A 24,959-nucleotide genomic window follows, 5' to 3' on the forward strand; every position below is an offset into this window, starting at 1 on the left:
ATCCCTTTAACAGGAATGTTTCTATATAGATGCAACATGCAAATGTCTTAATTTAGCCTATAGCGTTAGCATACTAAATATGCAGATTGAAAGTTGATTTGATACTAGGCAAATACCAAGTGTATAATGACTGTCTTCTGTTATGTTTGCAGACATAAAGTCAGTGGATCCTCTTGGGTTGGTTTACTGACCTGCTTTCTCTGCTAAGGGTTAACTTGCCCTCAGCTAGCATGTCAGCTAGCATTAATTGCGCTTATCACACACACACGCACACCCACCTCACACACACACATGCATCTCAAAGGGTACAACTATTTGCTTCATAGCCGTGCAACTCATTTTGCTAGTGGGCATCACAAAAAAAAAAAAAAAAAATGCTAATTAGACAAGCTATTTGCCTTAATTAAAATGTAATTTCCTCTCAGGATGTGCCATATTTGTCTCTCTTCTCTTATGTTAATAAAATATTTCTGTTTATTAATATTTCTGCTAAAGATTTGTTATAAAACTGTTGACACCAAACTGTTAAAAGTAGTTGTCGTGTTGCAAGTTAGCCTGAGCTAGCCTACCCAGTTAGCACATGTACATCTGCATCTGCTGTGTACAAACATCTGATAGACATCTCTGAGATGTCACTTATACATTCATTCTAAATCATAAACATCTTAAAGACCTTTTCTATATGTCTTTTTTTTTTTTTTTATTGGAAATGTCCTATAGACGTACTGCAGATGAACAAACACTCTAAAAAATACGTCTAGCAGATGTAATGCAGAAGTCAAATGTGCTGTCAGGGTAGCAGATGTGAACATCACATCCTAAAATAGGCATTACAAAATGGTAATTTCTGTTGTGTTGCAAGTTAGCATTTTTTAGCCTAGCACCTGTACACATATGGATTGTTTACATCTTAAATGACCATGTTGTAATTTTTATTTTTGGATATTTAGAATCCATTTCTATTGTGTACCAAGTCTGCATTGGTTAGCCTAGTTGTTAAATATGTCACCAAAGAATATGTTTTTGGGTGTTAAGTGTTTATTTTTGTTGCGTAACAAGTTAGCATTGGTTAGGCTAGTAGCTAATATGTTAAATAAGGATGTAACAACATACATAATGTTACGTTTAAAATACGAAATATGAGTAACTGCATTTCTTTTTTTCTTTTTTTACATTTTAAATGGGTGGTAATCAAATTATAGTTAAATGTATTTAAGGTCACCAAAGTGATTACTTTGAATGCCATTTATTTAATTCAGATATATATATATATATATAAACCAGTGAGGCAACTGGTGATTCTGATACCTTTTGTGATACTGATGCTGATACTTTATGCAGTTCAGAAACAATAACTTATTAAGTGACTTACATTAAAGAACAGTATTGTCTGATATGCTCTATATATCAAACAAATATAGTTCCATTTGCTTTAAATGCATTAATGTCACCCATTATTATTTAGAGGTTAACATGTTGATAACAAGTTAATATGCCCTATGATTATGTTACTAAACTTCAGAAATCTAACGAAATATGTTAGAAAATACTTTTTAGAGCGTGCATTTTGTGATCTGTAGTGAAATGCATTTTAAAAAGAACCTTCCCAACCCTGTTTATATAGTAAATTTTTATGTTTAAGGCTTATTTTTGGATACTATTCCGTACTTTACCAATGAAAGAGAGTTTGATTTTTTTTTCATTCAGCATAAAACAGTAAAACAGTCCTGTTTGTGTTTTGGGGGATTTAGTTTCTGTGTTATAGATGTTTCAACTTTTTAAGGTATTATCAGTTGTTTGTAGACAAATAAGATGTGTTCTGCATGATTTGCTCTATTACAGACATCCTGGCGACCTAAATATAACCTGACCAGTATTTTTACTTTGTTTTACAGCATTAGGGCCATCACAGTGCCATTTTTGATGCCATTAGTAGTCTTCCGTATTCAAGACACATATTGTTTATGTCATTCAGTCTTTTAGTGGGATTAACTCATGAAAAGCTCTTTTAATAGCTATTGAATTATTCACTAAATGCAGACCTCTGGCGGCACTCGCATGTTTTCTTGGAAACTGCCGAAGGAGCCTCCTAACAAGCATTAAATATTAAACCGTGATCTTTGAAAATAAATAACAAACGGTACAGTGTCATCAGAAATGGGCGAATTAAGTGTCTAATTGTTAATACTGATATTTTGGTGTCTTGAGAACAATGCCATTGAGATACTGTAATCCACTGTTGCTTTCAGATGCTGATTTGCTTCAAATCGACAAGTGTTTACTCAGATCGGGTATAACATTTTTTTAGTTTGCACAGAAAAGCAATTGTAGCTACTGCTGTATGAATACATAATGAATACAGAACCTCCTTTCTGATTTAGAACCATTCAGCATCTGTGAAACACTAATTCAGCTCCTCAGGCAAAGTAGTCTGAGTAAGCAAAATGGTATACAAATAAATGTATGCAACATGCAATATCATATTTGTCATCTAAATCATCGTCTGTTCCAATTGAGTGGTTTCCTGGAGCAGGGACGAAGCAGGTTCCATGGTAACACCGCGAACAGTTTGTTTCTTGACGAGATGTTGGAAAGAGCAGACATGGATATCAGTTTGGCCCCGTCAGATGTATGTGTACAGCAGCGAAACAAGCCAGACAGGATCATGTCGCACAGATACAGATGGATTCAGAGAAATTACTCAGCTTTGTTCTGGGGATTTCATCTGGTCTGCCTGTCTGATCATTATAATCTCATCCTTATATAATGAAATGGCCAACGAATGGTTTATTTTCCAGTTTGGGGGACACTGACTGAATTAAGAGCATTTACATGTGGACTAAGGAGTTATTTTTCGAATGTGCTTTGTTTAAAAATATCTCTATTTTACACATATACACGTTTATGCTCAGTCTTTGGCTCTTAATGTTCATATGAATAGCCATTTGCAAGTTTACCTCTTTAATGTGATGTATTCCTTGATTGAAATGGGATAATCAATGAGAAATGCTGAACAAGAATTCATTTTATCCATCTGGAATGGATTGGATTGGTAAAACTGGGGATATGGAGCCAGAGCTTGAACATCAATGCAATTTGTTGTATTTTCATAATGGATTATAGTTACTTTTTACTTTACTTTTTTATTTGCTTACTTCCTTCCACATAAATAGTGCACACAGTGAGACCAGGAATGTATTTTAAGAAAGTCATGTTGGCTTTTTCCCATGTGATGCCCATGTCGCAATGGTTACGGAGAAATATCCGCTCTTGGAAAGCTGGAATCAGCAAAGCTTTTTTCATCAGCGTGGATTCGATAATTCCCTGGGATGCTCTGTCCAGGTTACCATGGCAATTCAGAATATATCTGCTTTTAAAGCCTCACATGTCCGTTTCTGCTATTCTGGAATGCATTCATTGAAAATAAATCCTATTATTTCCACTGCGCTGCTCTACCCATCTGCACTGTGGAGGCACCATGGTGCCATATACGTACTGTGATGCTGAATCAGTGTTACAAATAACATAGATAATTATACATTTAAGTGAAAATTGTATTTGTAAAATTGTTTGTATTTTGTTTATTAAAACCCTATTTGGAGGAAAATATACTCACCAAGGAAGAAAACGATGTGCCCTGCCCCCCAAAAAAGCAGTCATACCCATTTTGTTCTACTGAACCCAGCGGCAAAAGCATGGACTACAGATGACCTGAATATGATAGCAGCTTTGTCTTTATCTTTGGCTAATCTCTGAACAACAGCAAAATGTCCAGCTTTTATGTACAGCTTCGAGTGAATTGATAACTGAGCCGTTCCTCTTATTTCATCAGATTAAAAACAAATGTATGGAGAATACAAAGAGTTCCCTCCTGACGAAAGCCAACAATTATTCACCCCTATTCTATTGAATTTACAGATTTAATCTGTTTTAATTGTGATGTTCCCTTGCGATAATATATTTTGTAACTGTACTTTTTGCTTTTGTATATTTTGTTAATATGTTATGGAAGCCCGTTTCCACCACAGAATATAAAATTGTAAAAAAGGTAATTGCGACTTTTTTTCTCGCAATTCTGAATCTTTTTCACAGAGTAATGAGAGATATAAACTTGCGATTGTGAGTTATAAAGTCTGAATTGCATGATTTAAACAAAATATTATCACAAAATTCTGTCTCTGTGGCACAATAAACCCATTCAGTGTTGGCAGATTGACAATTTCCAAGTATCGTACCTGAAGTTCAAAATTATCGTATTTGGAAGAAAATTATCGTACATGAGTCAAAAGAGTTATTTATCTATTCTAAACCAACAACATTTTGACACGACCTGCAAATTACCACAATAGATAACAAGGCGTATTGTTGGACGGAAGCAGTGAGACAAAATCCTATTATTTTCAGTGACTGTTTGCATCGCGGCGCATATTACAACATATTAAAATGATTTTTAACACTTGCTTTGTCGCGTCCAGTGAAGAAGGAATTTAGCTGTTGCGGCGTGGTGCAGTTAACTCCACATATGAGCCGCTGTCATCGGAATCCTGCGTGTTGCCAGATGTTGAGGAAGTTCTTGCTGTCATGGACCGCAACTAGTGCTCGTTGGCTTTAAAGCAGGGCAGTCTCCTGCAATTCTTAACACATTCTTAAGTGCACACAAACGCATTTAGAGTGTCTGTAATGAGCCGATTTCGTGTATGAGTGAAGAAGCCCTATGACTGCTACTACCATCATTTCAAATTTCAATTTGGATTTTTTTTCATTATTGATCGTACATCGTACAGAGGTAAAATTATTGTACAAATACGATAATTACGATAACAATGAACCCATTTTTCTGTTTTTTTGAGCAGTAAAAACAGCCTGGCACAGCAACACAGACTCGGCCAATAGCATGAGCTGGGGGTGGGGCTTTCTAACCAATGGTAGACAGGGGGAGTGTTTTGGGAAATCGTTCGTTCTGTCTTGTGGTTTATTTTGAATGCATTCTCTCTGAACTCTTTTAAATAAATCTCTTAACTAGTTTTTCTCTTCTATTTTCTCTTTTCCCAGTGGTCTGTAGTGTCCGGGGATCTGTGTCACATGGTCTGACTCTAGAGCTTGGGGAAACGGTTCATATCCTGGAAAAGTGTGAAGGTAAGTCATTCTCTGGATGTTTTTGGAAATGGGTGTTGATGGAAAACCTTGAAATATATAAGGGATTTTCCATGAATAAAGTAGAAATTGGTGTCTCGATTGTCAAAGATGTCATTAATATTTTTCCTAATTTTATTGGAAATGTAAGTTGATAATAATTTCAATCCGACGCTTGGTCCAAAACTATCTCATCGTACAGAATGACAGCTAAATTTAGTTTAAAAATCAACACTGTTGCCATTCATTCATACATTCTTTTATTTCAATTAATTTATTTTTTAGTTCATGTTTACTTCATGTTTGTTTAATAAAATATAATTAAATAAAATACATTTTAGAACGTTTTTTGTAACCTCTCCATGGAAAGTGCCAGGAGACATACAAACATTTGCCACCCACTCTCTCTAGTTCAGTGTGTCTTAAATATTATAAGAAAAATTCTCCTGCGTCTGCGTTTTTCACTCAGTGTGTAACTTGTGCTGGCGGCAGTCTTTACTTTTGGAACCAGAATGATTCTGAATACTTAAATGTAACCGAGAGACTTTCAGGGCGCCTCTAGGGTCATCATGTAACAGTTTTTCCCGCCTTCAGAACAGTAATGTATGTTTGATTAGCATATATTCAGAATCAGGTAGACTTTAAGTAATCTAAAGCTTCTTCAAAGTTAGAGCTTTGTAAGTTTTTGTTTTATTTCTTGACTTTTTGCACCTCAGTCCTGCAGATGCAGTTAATGGGATTGTTATGTACCCATTTTAGGACAAGGGCTCTGATTCATGGATGTCTCATCGATTGCTTTGATGAAACTTGTAAATCTACACCCTGGCCTGGATGTGCTGGCTCGCTCAGATACAGGGACTGATCATGTGATATTAGCAGTGGCTCGTCAATCCTGCAGTATTGATCGAGAGTTCATTCACTTTTTCCATGAGAAATCTTCCTTTATCAGGAATACTGTGAGAAGAAGTAGATGAAGCAAGATCTTGAAGCAAGACGTTGATGGTCTCCCTAGGCTTCTAAAACATTTTGCAAATCACCTTTTATCTGAGTCATTTCTTCTCAATCAGTTTACTTTGAGACTAGCTAGATCTCCCAGTGGAAATGTTATTGCTTTGGATTGCTCAGCAATGAGGCATAAAATAGAATCAAATGAAACGATTCTTGACATGCTGTAATAGAATAGAGCTATGAATTGAATGTGGACCATCCAGATCATTTGGTCTTGAAAGAATTTAATGGAAAATATCATAGTGAAATCTGATCTACTGTTTGACTTCAATTTACAAACTTTGGTTTCTTGGCAGATCTAAGTCAGTTTGAGACATTTTTGAGATCTTTAGATAACAGGAAGGAGCTTCAACATCACTAAATTTATATAAACAATAAATACATTTTATTTTATTTAGTTTATTTTTCACAACTGAGTTGACTTCTCTCTTTATGAGTCGTATATTAAAAAAAAAATTGCAAACGTGTCTTAATACAATTTGAAATGCAATGCACAAATTTGCTTCCAGGTAACAGAGTTTTCATAGATTTTCCCCTCTGGGTCCTGAAAGAAAAGTGGCTCGATTTCAGAGTGTCGCAGTTTAAAGTTCAGTAATAAAAAATGCTCGTTCCCGAGAGCTGTCAATGGTCATGGCTACAGCCTGATATTCAGAGCCCGCAGGCAAAGAGTGAGAGATGCATGCCGCATTGTACCTCAGCCAGTGAAATACAGCCTTTTAAAGGAGGAAGAAATATGTTTCAGTCTGCAAAAGTGGCAAAACATAAAACCCTGCCATTCAACCTCAGGTGTTTGACTGGTAGAGTGAGTGAATTTAAGTAGTCTTTTTTGCTTTTTGTAAAGTTGGTTTATAACTGAAAGTCGTGACATTTGCCAAGTGTGGTTTCAGAATTTTTTGTGACTGCAGTTACAGATAGAGGGTCTTTTTGGGGGTTTGATTGTAAAATTCACAGTCTTATTTCATTCTATGGGAAATAGCAACTTGGACTTTCTTTAAAATTTCTCATTTCACGTTCAAAGAAAACATAAAAAGAATATTTGAAGCAACAGGGTGCATGTGCTTCACTGCACATTCTGAAGGACTGGATGTGTATGGATGGACAAACTGATTGTGTGTGTTGGGCAGTGGATTATCCGCAGGTCACCAGGTGAGGGAAGCGTTTTGGCCTCAAGGGCTGGGATAATCAGTCCTCTGATTCACAGGGTTAGCAGTTTGCTGTACGTATTGATTGTTTTGCTGCAGTGCCATGCTTTTGAGGTAATGGATGCCTGAAAAATCGAAGCTTTTCAAAGCTCTGGGATCTGGAGTGTCGCGGTGGCCGGCAGTGGCTAGCAGTCTGACTGGACCGCTCTGTTTTGAGAACTGAGGATTTTTGCAGTGTCATGCACTGGGAGCTTACGTTACAAGAGTGTGTCTGAAGACTTGACAGGATATTGGACTGGTTATGCTAATTGTGAGTTTCCTTTTAACTGTAAACAGCCCCAGTCCAATACTGCCCTACAAAGCAAAAAGGCAGTAACTGCGCAGAGTGCAGAACTGAGAAAAATGACTTAAAAGTTATCCTGTCATCCAGCCTAAGTAGTTACTGTACAAACAACTACCATTTTTCTCCAAAACGACACACATTTCAGATAACATGTTTTGTCACATAACAAAGGATGCCTTGCATGTCATGAAAATGACAATAACTAATTTTTGACCAAAAATGCAGTTACTGCCTTTTTGCTTTGTAGGGCAGAATACTGATGTTTAAGAACAAAAAGGAGATTTAGTATACTCTAGACTGTGAAAAGAGCTAGAATAGAAAATAACAGGTAGGATAGACATACAGTTAGGTAAAGACAGATAGATCGATGGCTATTATTAATCCCAAAAGGTGGGAAAACCTCTTGAGATAGACATGTCACCATCGCAGCTGTGAACATGAACAATCTTGACAGCTCAACAAGTCCCTGCAGTCTACACCTGTTGAGAGACACCGACAGAGATGACACATTTCATCAGGTGGTGGTCTGTTTGTTGGCAGCTGTGTGTTGATGCTGAGTTTCCTCATGTCCACATGGAAGCCTCACGCCAGCAAACTTGAGCCGTCTGCTAATCTATCACAGCTAATGCCTAGAGACAGCCTCTAGCACAAACACTTCCGAATACTGTTTTTATATGACACTGACAATATTCAGTGGTTTTCTTGCATGGATTCTTCTTTAGAGAAGACCTCATCATCTTGTTTGCTAGTTACTGTGCATTAGCTTGTAGCAAGCTAATGGCAAAACCATTTGCACGATGCTAATACGGAAAAATGCACTGACACTCCTATACCAGATCCTATACAGCATTGCCAATTTGTGTCACACAACCTGACACAAGACCTTCGTCCAAATGTTCATTAGCTAATATCGTCACTCGTTTTGGTGCTAAATGGAAATTGACAATGGAAACGGCTAACGTTGACTGACGTAGCCCACTCGTTCCTTGCATAAACCAGATAACTATTACAAAGTGCACCTCCTCCATTCTCAAGATGCACCTTGGGAGAATACTAACAAAGATAGACTGCCATGATTAATGCGGCAGAGTCTGGGTTGCGTTCGAGACAGATGGCCACAGGTGTGAGCGACATTAGCAGCCAAGCTTATGAATATTTTCCACGGTTGTCAAAGCAGATTGTTTACAAATGGCTATATTAATGATCGCATCACACACCAACAATTTCACTTCCCGTTTTGCACAGATTCTCTCCTGAGCCCAAACGTCCCACCATCACACAGCTAGTCGGGCTTGTTAAGGCATCACTATCGTTGTTAAAAGTTGACAATCTGAGCAATCTCTTAACCCTAAAGCCTCTCATTTGTCTTTGATAAGATAGCCCCGCCCTAAAGTCACGCCATTGGTGGATCTCTTGTTGCTTTGTTGGACTGGTCAGAATTATCAAACATTGTTTTGAATATGCCTCAGTTTTTATATTGTTCTGGGAAATCAACCAACGAGTGAAAGTCTATTACCACGGTAAAAAGTGTGCTCTTCATCTTAATCATTAAAAAGTTAGTTTGAAAAGGTTATAAAAAGACTTGCTGTACAGGCAGTGTAGAAAAAAGAAGTGTTTTTATTCTAGGCGACTATTTAGTCATGCTTAAATGTGCTGTTATATAGCCCTTTACGTGGCTTTGGTTGCTAACAGCTGGCTTTCTTACTGTAATAATAAGGTGACATACTGTGCAGAGACTTAAGATTTGAATGTTTTGAGCTTGTTTATTATGGACTGAAACCTTATTATGATGTTGGTGGGGTTCTGTAGCAGTGTGGTTAATCTGAATATTTCAGAGATGTTCTGGACATCAGCCAGTGAAATCGATGGCCCTGACCTTAGTGTACTATAAGATCCGCTCTTTATCTTCCACCTCATCTAAAAGATATGGCCTTCAACATAGCCTAGTTGCTGTGAAAATGTGATTCGATGCATTAGGAACACATTGAAGTACCTTTTCAGAGTCAAAAAGTCAAGTGTATGTGTGCATGCAGCATACAGTTAAGTATGTTTACAAAAAACGAATTGACATTTGGATATATATAGGCCAGGACACCTGGTTGTGTAAGATGCCCCCAAATAAACGTTAAATGTCCCTTTTGACTGTAGGGTATGCTATATTTCATCTCAATGCATTTATTGAATGCCTATGATATTTCGTCTGAATAGAAACATTTTTGAGATGTATTTCACCTGAAAAGTTATTTTATGTCCGGGATTTTTTATTTTATTATTATTATTATTTTTATTATTTTTTTATGGACATTGCATACTCTCATAATGCATAAACTCAAAATGGTTATGTCACGTCATGTAATTATTATTTTTTTTTTGTCACTCTGATTTTACGGTAATTCATTGATTATTATTATTATTATTATTTTTATTATTTTTTTATGGACATTGCATACTCTCATAATGCATAAACTCAAAATGGTTATGTCACGTCATGTAATTATTATTTTTTTTTTGTCATTCTGATTTTACGTTAATTCATTGATTATTATTATTGTTGTTGTTGTTGTTGTTATTATTCGAATGTTCAATGTTTCTCAGTTGACATTTCTGTTTTGTTTATTACAGGATGGTACCGAGGATTTTCCACCAAGAAACCCACAATCAAGGTAAGCTGATTCATTTTTCACACTCAGTAGTGTGGATTCTACAATCCACCCAGTGTGCGGTTTGTTTCCTTGTTGATCTGCAGTGAACCTGTTTGAATGTCAAGTTAACAACAAAGATCTACTGTTGACCTGAGGTTGTGACACGTGCCTGTTCAGACACAGCCACGGAAAGCAGGGAAAAACAGTGCTAAATACAAATAATACAATATAGCCATGCATTTTCGACAGCTGTGACTAATTAAAAATACATTGACATCTCTATATAATTTCACTGAATGAGGCACACTGACTCCCAGACAAAAATGAACCCCCATAATACACACTTACTATGCAACAGTTGTTTTATTTACAAAAAGATGGTTGAAAGGACTTGTTTTGTCTTTTATTTTTTATTTTATTTTATTAAATTTTTTAGTGCAACAAAATTAAATCAATATGTGCATTTTACAGTAAATGGCCATTGACTGGTTGGAAGTATGTAGCAGTGATCTTTGTCAATTTTAGCAGCTAGGGACTCTGTCTACAGTGCTCACTTAAAGGTTGTGTGGGCTATTGTTTCTTTCTTATTGTTTCTTTTCTTCTACTCCAAAATACGGCTGATGTAAAATTGGTTGTGAACACCATTTCATATATATATATATATATATATATATATATATATATATAGGAAGAAATAGACTATGAAAGAAATGATGGATAACAAAGGATACAAACATTTATCTCTGAGTAAGGATTTATTCTAATATTTTCTAATTCCAGTTGTCAAATTTTAAGACTAAATTGCAATTTTAAATTGAACTGATTATCACGTAATGTCATCCTTAAATTTTATGTATAATCTGATATGGATAAATAGGCAAGTTTTGGATGTCAGATGTTCATAACACATTCGACATATTTGTTAATAAAACATATTTCTGCATAAAACCATTCTCATGTAAATTACACTCATGGATTACACAGCACTGATACATTTCTTCATAGAACAAACTTCTTTGTGAACTGTTCATACTGACTCATTTGTTTAAAGAACAAATTTCAATGTAAAACTTTTATTTCTTTGCATTCAATTTACACATAAATGTATTCTCTTAATGAATGTCAGCGTCAGTTTATGCTTTTTTTAATGTATGTAAAATGTCTATGTAAAAAAACATAGACATTTTATGCATCGTGCAATGAAAACAGATTACAAAAAGAAAATTAAAAGAATTAGGCAAAATTGGTTTGCAAATTTCTGTGCATATTTTTTGCAAAATCATTATTGTGTAAAAATGTTCACAATATGCAGTACTGACACATGAAAATATCACAGTACACACAGATATTTGATATTTATTTTATTTATTTTTTGACGATAAATGTAAAATAATTTTGCATGTAGATGTGAATCTTATTCATTCTGTGGATAAGAAAGTTTTACAGCAGAATCATATTCCTTCAGTGTGTTTTTGACTCCATTAAGCCGGTTTCAGTGTTATCTCAGGACATGATTTGAAATACATAGACACTTAACAATGGCATCGATTTGAAAGTGGCAGTGAGTAGCTAATATCCACTTCATAGACAAGATTGTGCTTCATATTCTGCTTTTCCTGACCTCACAAGCCGGGTTGAGACAAGGACAGGGTGTACCACAAATATTCCTCCCAAAAGACAGATTTTCTCAGGATGAGAGGAGGAGGATGGAGCTTTAAAGCGACTTAGATCTTGTCTGCCGCAGCTTTTCTTCAGGGACACAAATGCAGAGGCAGGTATTACTGCAGGCACCATGTTAAGCTTATTTGTTGCTGAAAATGGTCTATACTGCGGCAGAGTTTCTTACAGCTTACTAGAATGTATTGGGAATCACCACATAAGACATCAGAGCCATATTAAACAGAGCTTCAGTTGTTGTACAGTAATTAGGGATGTCCCGATACCACTTTTAAACTTCCGATACCGGTATCGATGCTGCACCTTTGGCTATTTGCCGATTCTGATATAAATACAATATGTTTATTTTATTCTTGAACTAATAATAATAATAATAATAACATAAATGGAAGCACTTTGCTCAATTAGCCATTTAAAACATCTCACTCCAATAGAGAACAAATACTTATCCAGTATATAGTCCACAACAACAACTGATTAAGAAAGACTGCCAGCCTTTATTCAAACACTACAAAAATAAATATAAATAAATCAATAAAAATACAGGTACTTCAGTACTTAAAGCTACCGAGAGGTTTAAAGTTAAAACAATTTAAACAGCAGCATGGTTGGGTGATGGGTAGGGTGTATTTGTTTGTTCGGGTGAGCGATATGGCAAAATTTTTTAGAAATTTCATGATTTTATCATGATCGTTTGTCATGTTGGTTTTTCTATTTTTCAAGCTGTTTGAGCATTATAGCCAAACTAATATCCCTATAAAAAAGACAAAGCTTGTTACATTAAAGTAACAAAATAAGAAAAAGTTTAGGCCAAAGTGGGAGAAGATAAAAATCTTTGTCACTATTTTATCTTTGATAATAAAAAATAATACAAAATAAAATAGAGATACACATTACAAATACACATTATACACAAATAAAAATAAATAATGTTTTGCAGATACTACAGTATTTAGCAGGAGCATTCAAAAAAATTGAATGAACAAGTCAAAATAAAACACAATATACATTGATCCTATTGAAGCAACCATTTTAAAGTTTTTCACTCGAGTATTGAGTGATTTTTCTCTTTGTGTTTGTTTTTTTATTAACATTAAAGGAATAATTCACCCAAAAATAGTTTTAAACCTAAATGAGTTTTTCTTCTTCTGCTAAACATAAACACTATTTTGAAGAAGGTGGAAAACCAAACAGTTGCTGGTTCACAGTAACTTCCAGAGTATTTTCCCCGTACTATCAAAGTCAATGTGGACCAGCAACTGTTTGGTTATCAGCTTCTTCAAAATATCTTCTTCTGTGTGCAGCACAAGAAAGAAATGAATATACTGTAGGTTTGGGACAACATGTGAATGAATAAACAATGACAGAAATTATATTTTAGGGTGAACTATCCCTTTTATTACAGCCGACACAGCATGTTGCCTACTGTCCCTTTGAGACCTGCACACATCTAATATACAGACATGCATCCTTTTATTTCAGTTGTCTACTTTCATTTTAGACATAACCAACTATACATAAACCTTGTGTTTTTTGATGGTATTAACACAAAGCATAACTTAGTTCAGTGATCAGGCGCTGTTTGAAGGGTCTTTCGTTTTCATGCGCACGCTTTGAGTGTGCTCAGAAAAAAAAAAAAAAAAATGTCAGAACAGCACCAAAATTCTTTCTTCAAAAGCAGATCATGGCGAAATTTTTATTGTCCATGATCAAAAATCTTCATATCGCACACCCCTTCCCTCGGAAGAAGTCGCAGACCGAGGGCACTTTAGCGTCGGACCTCAAAGGGGCAGGGGCTCAAATGGAAAACGGCTCATTCGACTGTTGGACTTTTTTCCTCTTTAAGGTTAAAATACTTCCATACCGCTGACATGGCTATTCTGTAAGTTAGCTAACTTTCATCCTCATGCGACTATAATTGGCTACTACTGTTATCACGTGACAGGCTGCGCGCTTAACTGGATGTCGCAGCAAGGGAAATGCTAATATTCAAGCATTTAGGCGATGGTTTAAGCTAGATTTTCCCATGGTTTGTGTTGGATCGGTATCGGATCATATTTTTTTCTCCCCTCCGATCTCCGATCTAGTGTTCTGGGCCAGTATCTGCACGATACCGATATCGTGGATCGGATCGGGACATCCCTAGATGTAATACATTTCTTACAGTTTAAAGTGAGTATCAGTCTCAAGCCTTATTATTGGGTCGTGCTATTCAAATTTATGTCACATTCTGCCAGATCCATATCTAGTAGCTGACATTTCTCAACAATTTTCTTTTATGTGAGTAAAGTTTACCTTGCAAGGACAAATGAGGAATTGTGTATATATATGTGGTGACCTTTAAAGAACTATGGCTAAACTATGAAGAAGCCCTCATCCAAACCTTCACAGATGAAGAGCTTCGGGCAAAATGTTCAGTGTAGAAAATGAAAGTGCAATGAAATCACATGTGTGAATGAACAGGAGCATTGTTTTGATGCGAATGCTGTGAGTTTGCAGTAGAACAGTCACCTGCCAGATACTGTGAGGTTAGTTTGGTAAGACCATTTAAAAACAAAGAATGATATTTAGTGCAATAGTTTGATTTGACATGATATTGTTAAAAAAATAATAATCTGAATGTTGATTAAGTGTTCCTGTGGCTCAAGTGGAAGAGCATTGCATTGGAAGCCAAACAGGTTGTTGGTTCGATTCCCAGGGAACACATATTAGGTCAAAATTGAGTGCTTTGTAAGTCGCTTTGGATAAAAGCGTCGCTAAATGCATAAATTTAATTCAATAAACAGTGTTATTTTAGCATGATATATGCATAATTTGCTTTATTTTTACAGTTCATAGTTTGCTTACAGTTTTTTTTTTTCGGTAATTTTTGTTTTTGTCAATTTTATTATATTATATATATATATATATATATATATATATATATATATATATATATATATATATATATATATATATATATATATATATAGACTACATATTGAAGATATACATAGCCTATGCATATCATATCTGTTACTGAATTAATATGTTGAACTAACCATGAACTTATAAACACAGATATATGCATATATCTGATTATGGCCATCCGTTTGGCGCAGGTGTGCCACTCTGCATGCCAGTTGACACTTTACTCGAGGTGAGAATCCATAGGGATGCCTTTGTGTTCACTGTGTGTGTGCATGCCCCGTGGCAAGACCTCAAAGTGCCCGCCGGAGGTGCCCGTGATGCCCACTGTATGCGGATTCCAGAGCAGTGTACTCCATGGCCAATACTTGCTAATCTTCTGTAGAGGTGACACTGGGCTGGCACCTGTTGCTGAATTCATGTGCCAAGCCTGCGCTGTGAGAACCACAGGGTTGTACTCACAGTGTGAATGAGCTGGGAAACTCATGCCATTACCTGGAGCTGCGAGGAACGCTTGCCACCCAAGCTGCTCATGGTTTTTCCCTGTTTGTTTTTTTATTTTCTATTTACAGTCGTATGACACTTAAAATTTCCAATGGTGTTTCTCATTTGAGACAAAGAATGACTTGTTGTATAAATTGTTTGTAAAATCATCTTGCATAAATTGTTGCATCACACAGTGCCGATACATTTGTTTAGAGCACAAACATTGCCATAAACTGTACAGATTTTAAAATACTACTTGTTGTCTAGCACAAATATAAATTCAGGTTTAAATTGTTCATGAAACCGTCATTGCATAAAATATTGTATCATGCAGCATTAGTTTACAAAATACATTTTGGTGTAATTGTGAAGATCATATGTAAACTGTCTTGTTGTGCAGCACAAATATGACTTTTCATTTTAATTGTTCATGAAATAATATTTACATAAGCCATTTTACAACATGTGTCCAAACCAAATTTTGGTGTTCATTTTTGTAAATAACTTTTGCACAAATAGTGGCAATCTTTCAGTGCAGGCACATTTTGGTGTAAATTGTAAAGTTTGTAAAACTGTTCTCAAACTCATTCTCGTTGTGCAGCACAAATAAGAATTTTAGTTTGATTTTATTTAATTTTTTATGTAAACTGTTTTACGATGTTTGTTTTTAAAACAATTTCGCATAAAGTCACATCAAACAGTTCCCACACAATTTACCGAATGAATTTTGGTGTAAATTGTAAAGTTTTCAAAACTATTCTTATAAAACTGTTTCGCTCTGTAACAAAAATTTTAACTTAAACCATTCTCATGTAGTTTCTTTTTTTTATTTTCTTTTTTTTGCATTATGCAGCATTAACAGATGTATTTTTTGTGTAAATTGTAAAGTTCGTAAAGCTATTTTTGTGTAAAAATCGTTCAGATGCAACACATTTGAAACATTTTAAAAAAAGAACTCACAGTATTCCTGTCTCTTTATTTTGTAAAACTTTCATGCAAATCAGATGTCTTTGGTGATGTACTTAATATATCGGATGCTTTCAAGAGATCTTAAATTGTTTGTTACAATTGAAAATCTCTATGTAATTAGTACGCCATTGACAGAGCTCTACACAGTTCTTTACACAGGTATTTGAGCTCTGCTACTGTCTTGTGAGTGTTTGCGTGGTGAGTGATTGTTTGTTTGTTTGGCTTCACTATGCCCTCACTCTCTCCCCCGACTAATTATTTTCATCAGAAATTATCCACCCACTCTGGTCTGCCTACTCACAGACACCACAGAGCCCACGGGAGCGTCAGAAATGTGTCTCAACCCGCTTTCTGCTGATGGAAACGAGAGAAGAGAGAAAGAGAATGAGAATTAACTTGAGGAGAGGTCAGATCATTCAATCACAGACAGATTTGTTTGCATTATTTATGGATTGGTTCATCAGAGAGAAATACTACGAAGTAAAGACTAGATGAATCAGAAGTCAGGTAAATGACCATTAATGGAAATGAGAGTGACATTTGACTTCTTTTTTATTTTTTTTATTTATTTTTTTAGAAAATGACAAAGGTTCTGGTGGAAACATTTTTGAATATTCAAAGCCATTACATAGTTTAGTTGCATTACATTTACATGTATGTTTTTGCATGCCAGTTTCATCCAAAGTATTTACTGTATACATTTGATCAGTTCGTGCATTTTCTGGGAATCGAACCCATGACCTTGGAGTTGCTATCAAATTGTCATGACATCTAACATTAATTCAGTTTGAATGCTGCCTTACCGCACAATATCTTGTGAAAAAAATAAAAAGATGTGACATATTTAGCTGCTTTAAAGAAGAGAAAACAAACTGCCTGTTAGATTTATGGGAGTTGTTGATTGACATTTTTTGACAGATTTCTGAAAGCCTGTGTAGTTGGTACTTGACTAAAAGTACTGATAAAAAGACAAAACATACTTGTGATACAATGACAGCTTTCCCAGGGCATTTTTTGTTAAATTACACAGTTTTCATTCACATGCTGCAACTATGTCTGTTTTTTTTCTCTATTGTGCAAACTCCAACAAAAGGTGGAGTGTGGGAAGTGTTTATTTGCACTCTCCTTTGGATTGAGCGAGTGATTGAATTGCTTGGAAACACTTTGAAATCAAGTATTTTGAACTCCCGAGAACTGGCAGTCCAAATGGAAGTAACGGCAAGCCATATACACCTACAAAGATCTTCTATATTTGTTTACTACAGTTCATTTTGTTTGTTGTTGTTGTTGTTGTTGTTGATGAGATTTTTAGGTTTTGAAAAGAGGTCTCATGATCAATAGAGCTGCATTTATTTGACCAAAAATACAGTAAAAAAAAAAAAAAAAAAAAAGGAATATTGTTAGATAATATTTAAAATATTATCTTATTTAAAATGTTTTCTACTTGAGTATATTGTAACATGCATTTTATTCCTCTGATGCAAACCTGTATTTTCAGTATCATTACACCAGTCTTCAGTGTCACATAATCCCTTTGAAAAAAAAATAACAGATAGAAAGTTCAGAAATAACATTTTTATTTTATTTGAAAAAAAAAAAAATCTTTCTTAACATTATAAATGTCTTTACTGTCACTTTTGATCAATTCAATACATTTTTGCTGAATAAAAGCATTATTTCAACCAACCATCCTCAAAACTTTTTAACACAAAACTTTGGAACAATAGTGTTGGGTAATATATTGATATAAACTTAAATATATGCAGTATAATTTATATACTATGATCTGATCAATCTCAATATTTGTTTTGCTTCATGGTCCAGAACAGTTTCTAGAAGAAAAACGTTATCATCAGCGGTAACACAACAATACTGACATGGCAGGTTTTTAGACTTTCCACACTGAAATCTGGGACGTTCTTTCGCACAGAATAAGAGTTTCTTTTCCAGAATCCAGGCCACAGTGGTCTGTGTCTCCGGAGAGAAATTCCGGCCGATTAGACCAGATCATTACTCCTCATGGCAACCTGCACCGCACAGGGAGAGAGGTCAAGAGGGGTAACAGAGGGGAGAGAGTCTGATAGACAGACATTCACACAAAAACCTGCCTTTCTATCAAGATGAATGAGGGAAGGGAAAGATAGCTTTGTTACCCAGACGAATTTAAACCTGACATATTGGTGTCTCTGCCTTGTCATCATCTTTATAAAAGCATCTCTAGAGGTCAGACACAGATCTTGATTTCCTTTAGCTTTTTTTTGGCTGTTACGCTATTTTTGGTTCCTTTAGTTTTCATTTATTTTGGTAACTTTATTTAACAACTCTTTACAAACATAGGTCAGTAGTTCAGGCATGAATATACATGACAATACAATTTTTTTTTTTTTACTTATGTTTACTACTCATGTTTCAAATGATTTGAATCTACAACAGAGTCTCTTACATACAGTTCCCAAAAGGACATGGTAGTGGAATAATTTTTCTCGCAAAACCTTTTTGCACAATACTTTTATGAGAAATAATACTTTGAGAGAATGCAAATGGTTTGTAAGTGAATGCCAAATTTATTGTGAGACGGTAATAACTGCACAAAACATTTGCAAAGGTTTCTTGGGGAATCACAATACTTTTACAAGAGAGTGCAAATGTTTTACAAGAGAATACAAAGTTTCTCTGGGAAACGCAATACTTTTGCAAGTAAACGCAAAGTTTCTCGAAGAAACACAATACTTTTGCATTTGAAGATGAATGTTGTGTGGACGAATGCAAAGTTTCTCTGGGTAACGCAATACTTTTGCGAGTTTCTCACGGAAAACAACACTTGAATGAAACACCGCAAATGTTTTGCAAGCAAATGAAAAGTTTCTCTGGGAAACGCAATACTTTTGCAAGTAAATGCACTTTTTTTTTTGAAGAAACACAATACTTTTGCATTTGAAGATGAATGTTTTGTGGACGAATGCAAAGCTTCTCTGGGTAACGCAATACTTTTGCGAGTTTCTCACGGAAAACAACACTTGAATGAAACACCGCAAATGTTTTGCAAGCAAATGAAAAGTTTCTCTGGGAAACGCAATACTTTTGAGAGTGAACTTAGTTTCTTGGGGAAACAATAATTTTGCAAACGAACGCACATTAATGCAAAGCATAATACTTTTGTGACAGAACTCAAATGTTTTGCAAGAGAACACCAAGTTTCTCAGGGGAATCCAATACTTTTGAGAGTATTTTTGAGAGTTTATAGGCAAATATAATCAAGGTTCACCTTCATCACTGAATATGTTTAGAGAGGAGCTTAATCCAGCTCAAATCATCTGCTCCCCAAAATATTAATACTAAGCATGTGCCATGTGAGTACAAACTGGCATTGACGTGTTAGTTAGAAGTTTTTACTCCGAAACTCAAAGTTGAGAAACATACATGGAATATTCCTTGCATTGAGCCACCAAACCAAAATATGAGATGCACAATTTTCAGAGACAAAGGATGTAGAACATTTCTAAATTATCACTTGTGTATAACAAATAAACAAATAAACTGAACGTTCAGTGGGAAATAATGTAGGGCAAGGCTTCATTTTATTGGACTGAGGATAGCGGGCTATGATATTAATGTTTAATATTATTTTCAGCCCAAAAGTTATTTAGGAGCCAGCCAAAGTTATTACGTTTTGATTAAACTTTATGAAAACATTCTTGGGAATAACATGGACTGATAAATCATGCGCATGAATACCTGGAACATTTATTAAGAAAGTAAATAGTCCATTTGGATTTCTTTAAGCAAACAAATGTGAGCATTATCAAGAGCACAATTGCTGTCAGGAATGATTCTAACATGTGGAAGCTGCCCGCTGTATTTCTTTCCCTCGTTGGCTTCGCGCTTTATCCGCTTGCAGCATGATTGCTATTCTTATTTGGCTCGGCGTTGACCTTTTCTGCTAAACGAGCATTAGGCTGCTGGGAGCGAGGAAAGGGAAGCACACTCTTTTTTGTTCGGTCCTCTAGCTGAGAGCAGAGCTGTTAGTTACAGGTCAGCGGTCTTACCGATACCATAAGGCTCACCTGGTGGAAGATAGTTGCTGTCACATTATAAAAACTCAACCTGCCATGGATATACTGTATGTGTATGGAGTGCATATATGAAAATTGGATGTTATGTATATCAGAACATTTCAGAAACATTTATGCAAGACCACCACGCTGAGGTGCATAAAGCCTAAAGAATATTTAGTTTTTTACACATACATGAGGGTCCACGTACAGTGCAAGTGACATGGATTTTGTAAATACATGACATATATGTTTCAGTGGATATTACATTAAAGTATATTTTACGGTAGTTTACCATAAATCAGTACATTTGGCAGAATTTATTTTTTACCATATTTCAAAGACAACGGAGTTAATTACATATAAGCATGCACTTAAAAATGTTAAACTAATTGCATTTATTTTACATTTTAACTGTAATACATTTTCATTTTATTGTAAGTGATATTTGTCAAAAACATTCAGTTCACACTCAAGAAAATTATTTAAAGGTATATTATTTCAAAAATAATTACTGTTTTTTTTTTTGTAAGTGTGCTGAAGTGTACTTCTTTTTCACAAGGGTTAAACCATCAAAACATTAGCTCTGATGCTAATGGATATTCTAGTGTACTCCTAAAAATTGAGAGACTCACTTTAGCACTTAAATGGACAGTTTCGAAAAGAGTGTTATTATCTTACACTAACTCACTTCTCAAGTACATTTTCTTAAAAGAATGTCGTTTTGCTTAGCTGTTCAGCTAGTTAGCATGCAAGTTGTGTCTTGATTATGTTTTTTTTTAAACTTTTTTCTTTACTTTCATTCTTTGAAAATGTCTTTTCAGTTAATATTGTGTGAAATATTTAATAAAATGCATTTAATAATTAAAAGTTAAGTCTCATCTTGAGGATTTGACGAAAAACGTCAAAGTGTATTTCATAAACTCACACTCTGCAAGCTAGGAGTGTGTTGGTTTATTCAGAAATATATCAAATGTGTATTTTGTCATTTGTTTGTTAGGAGATATCCAGAGAAATCTTCAGTGTGTCATGACTGTGAAGCACTTTATATGTGGAGCTAGTAATGTCCAAGCCAGGGGTTTACTCCCATGGCTAAATGGTTTGGATTTGGGTGCTAGCTTTTGGTTTAGTGAACTTGGTAGTTAATCATTCAGAACCCTGCCAAATCAAGATTACAAAGAAGAACTGCTCACATACTGATATGGATGTAAATGTTGATTTTATAAGCCTTGAATGCCTTATTAGGACCTGAATGGCTTGATTTACCAACTTCCAACTTGGAAAAGCACAGTAGAACGACACTTGAAGGTGGATTTACTACTTGGAAGCTCAATTACACAAAAATGTTCCTAAATGATAAAACGAATGTTTGTTTATTTATCACGCTGTTTTGTAATCTTCTGATTGTTGGGCAATATATAATAAATCCATAGTTAGGTTGAAAGATTTGTCATTTTGATGAAATGCAGCATATGACTGTTCGTTAAAAACCCTGATCCACATCAGTCTGAAAGATTTAAAGTTTTAAAGTTTAGCAAGCACTTACAGCTTTTATTAACTATGAAACAGAAATAACTGTTTGAGTTTCTACACTAAACAGTGCTGACCAAAGATAAGTTTCAGAAAACTTCAGTCAGTGGTTCAGCCAATAAAATGACCCATAGTTTAACCATTCAGAGAGATTAAATGAATGACATTTAAAATGTCTTGTTGAATGAGTATTTTATTTTATTATATAGGCATATATATTAAATAGATAAATAAATTTGAATAAGAACAAGAAAAATATTTTATTTCTAGGTAATATATTATATTATATTATATTATATTATATTATATTATATTATATTATATTATATTATATTATATTATATTATATTATTGTGTTTATAGTGTTTAATTTAACTGTGTTGTAAGTCAAGTTTAATCACTGTCCCTCATCGCTCCTGTCCTTCATGACACATGCTACTTTATTTCCATCACTCAGATCTGGTGCTCATGGTAAAATAATAAAACAAACTGGAGGCTTCTGCCAGACGCACATAGTGATAACACGAGTTTCAACAGATGGAGATGATGTGTCCACACACACACACACATCTGTGCCGCCTCAGGCCTACAGTAACATCCCCTTCTGAGTTCAGCTCATATAGAGCAGCTTTATTATCTGCCTCCAAAGCGGATGCTGAACGCAGGACAGAATGACAATGCTAGAGTCCTTCTGTGTATCAGCGCGTGATTCATACAGTCTGGAAATGCCACACACCACCTCCTCAGCTTGAACTACTGATCAAACCAAAGACAAGTTTTCTCTTCTCTTAATCCATTTTCTTTTGTTACAGTTATTGTTACATTCCTGTGTCCTGTTTTGAATTACAAACTACTTTTTATTTAATATATATATATATATATATATATATATATATATATATATATATATATACAGTATATTAATACTATAAAAAATTAAATATATTAATTGGATTAATTGGAAGCCAAAAAATTGTGGGATTATTTTAATACTATTTTGTTTTCATGATAGTGAAGCATATTTTGGAAACTGTCATTATCATAATGCAATAAAATCTCCTCACATTTATGTGAATATAAATATAATATAAATATAAATACAAAAAAAAAGGATGATTGAATGATTATACTGTAATTGTTGCACTTGTATGTAAAAAAAATAATTAAAAAAAAATACATTGAACAGCATCATTTGTTGTGCTGCCTTTTGAAATTTATACTTTTTCTAAATATTTTTTTTATGAAAATGAAGCACATTTTACACAGCTGTAATTGCTGTAAGGCAACTAAATTGCATCACTTTTATGTGAAAACAAACAAAATAAATAAAAACAAATAAATAAAAATAAATAAAAACATTTTAAAGTATCATGGTTATAATTATTGTACTGGCTTTTATGATTTTTATTTGTATGCATTTTTTTATGACAGTTAAGAACCAAATCTCATCACTTTTATGTGAAAAATGTAAATAAGCAATATTTAAACTTTAAAGTAACATGATTATAATTGTTGTACTGCCTTTTTTTTCATGACAATGAAGCACATTTTACACAACTGTCATTACCATAATGCTACAAAACCCCATCACTTTTATATGAAAACAAATACATATTTTAAAGTATCATCATGAAAAAAGCTCTCCTCAGACAACAGGAGGTCTTCATGTCTGACTGAAAGCAGCGGTTAGCGAGTGACCACCCATCTCATGAATACTAACATATGCCAGTTTGTCATCCTTGCACATGGAATCCTTCCTCCACAGATGGAGGTTTGTTCGAGAGCATTTGGTGTCCTCAATTACTAATTAATCTGACCTTTGAAAGCGAACAGCGAAGAAAATTAGACTACAACTGTATGTGGCAAGAAGCTCCACCATCTGGATTCTCCAGTTGAGATGTTTGTGTGGGATGTACTTGCTTTGTGCTAAACTAAGTTTTTTTTTAGACGCCCTAAATCCCTTCAATTGATCAGTTGAAAAAATGGAGAGCTTTGCACCGTTAGACTGATGAAATAAATTGCTCTTGAGATTTGGTAGTGTTCTTCTGAGTTGCAGTTATTGACTGGAAGGGTTTGAAGAGTGTCTTGTTTTCTGGTCAGGAACCATGCATGTGTTAATTTCAGTCATCAAGTTAATGTAGTTTAAGTCAGATAGCTAATGTAGTTCATGGAGTTCAAGACTCCAATCACAAGCGAGATCTCTTTCTGAGATCAATGTCTCAGTGTGTGCAGTATATCTGAGATGTTTCGCCCAGCCACCAACGATAATAAATAAAAATCAAAGGGAGACTTTTGGTCAAGTAACTGGTTTCTTAGCTTTAGTTCTGAGAAATACAGCAAAGGAAATTTCACAAGTCTGCGTAATGTCATTAACTGTGCTCAGATGTGCCAAAATTCAGTGGTTTTACTCGAATTAAAAAAATTTTCTTCAAATTCTTCCAGATTATCTCAACTATTCAAATTAATTGTATAGTTTGTACTGGATATTAACAATTGTCAATTTTTATATAATATATAGGGCCAAAAAAAACATTTGTTTGTTTGTTATTTGTTTACGTTAACTTTCAATTTTCTGCAGAACACCAAAGAAGATATTTTGAAAAACAATGTTTCAAAAATGTTTTTGTTTCATATAGGGTGAGTCATTGGGGTACAAAACAACACTGAAACATTGTATACACCAAACATGAGGCAAAACAAAACAAGTCATTGTGGTTCAAAACAACATTTAGAAACACTGAATTTCATCCAAAACATGACACAAAACATATTAACAAAACAAAACATTTTTGTTTCACATTTCTTCCTTTGTTTTCCTCTGAAGAAAGTCATAAACAGTCATTATTTTTGGCTGAGTGATCTCTTTAAGTCCTGATGGTTAATATTCAGCTGTCCTTATTCCCACTGCACTCTCTACACCGATCAAGTTTGAGCAGTCTGATAAAAACTACTCTCTTCTCCAGAGATGCTTCTCGGGCTTTGACACATCTAGTCGAGGAAGAGGGAACTTCCTGAGGTCGACTCAGCCTCGAGCACTATGAGCACAACAAGCTAAGATTATGACATGATC

At 34.7% G+C, this 24,959-nt stretch overlaps 1 protein-coding gene across 12 annotated transcripts in view; it reads left to right on the forward strand.

Annotated features, from left to right (window-relative positions):
* The window catches only part of LOC113065108 (dedicator of cytokinesis protein 3-like), a 166,227-nt gene that overhangs the window by 40,057 nt on the left and 101,211 nt on the right, over nt 1-24,959 (forward strand). For all 12 annotated transcript variants that reach the window (XR_003278934.1, XM_026236291.1, XM_026236296.1 and 9 more), the window contains exons 2-3: nt 5,053-5,136; nt 10,249-10,289. Coding sequence is in view for 11 of the 12 variants with exons in the window: in XM_026236291.1 (XP_026092076.1) it covers nt 5,053-5,136; nt 10,249-10,289 (125 nt within the window). In the remaining variant the exon portion in view is untranslated. The remainder of the gene's footprint in view (nt 1-5,052; nt 5,137-10,248; nt 10,290-24,959) is intronic.

Source organism: Carassius auratus, chromosome 47, assembly GCF_003368295.1.
Source record: "Carassius auratus strain Wakin chromosome 47, ASM336829v1, whole genome shotgun sequence".
NCBI lineage: Eukaryota > Metazoa > Chordata > Actinopteri > Cypriniformes > Cyprinidae > Carassius > Carassius auratus.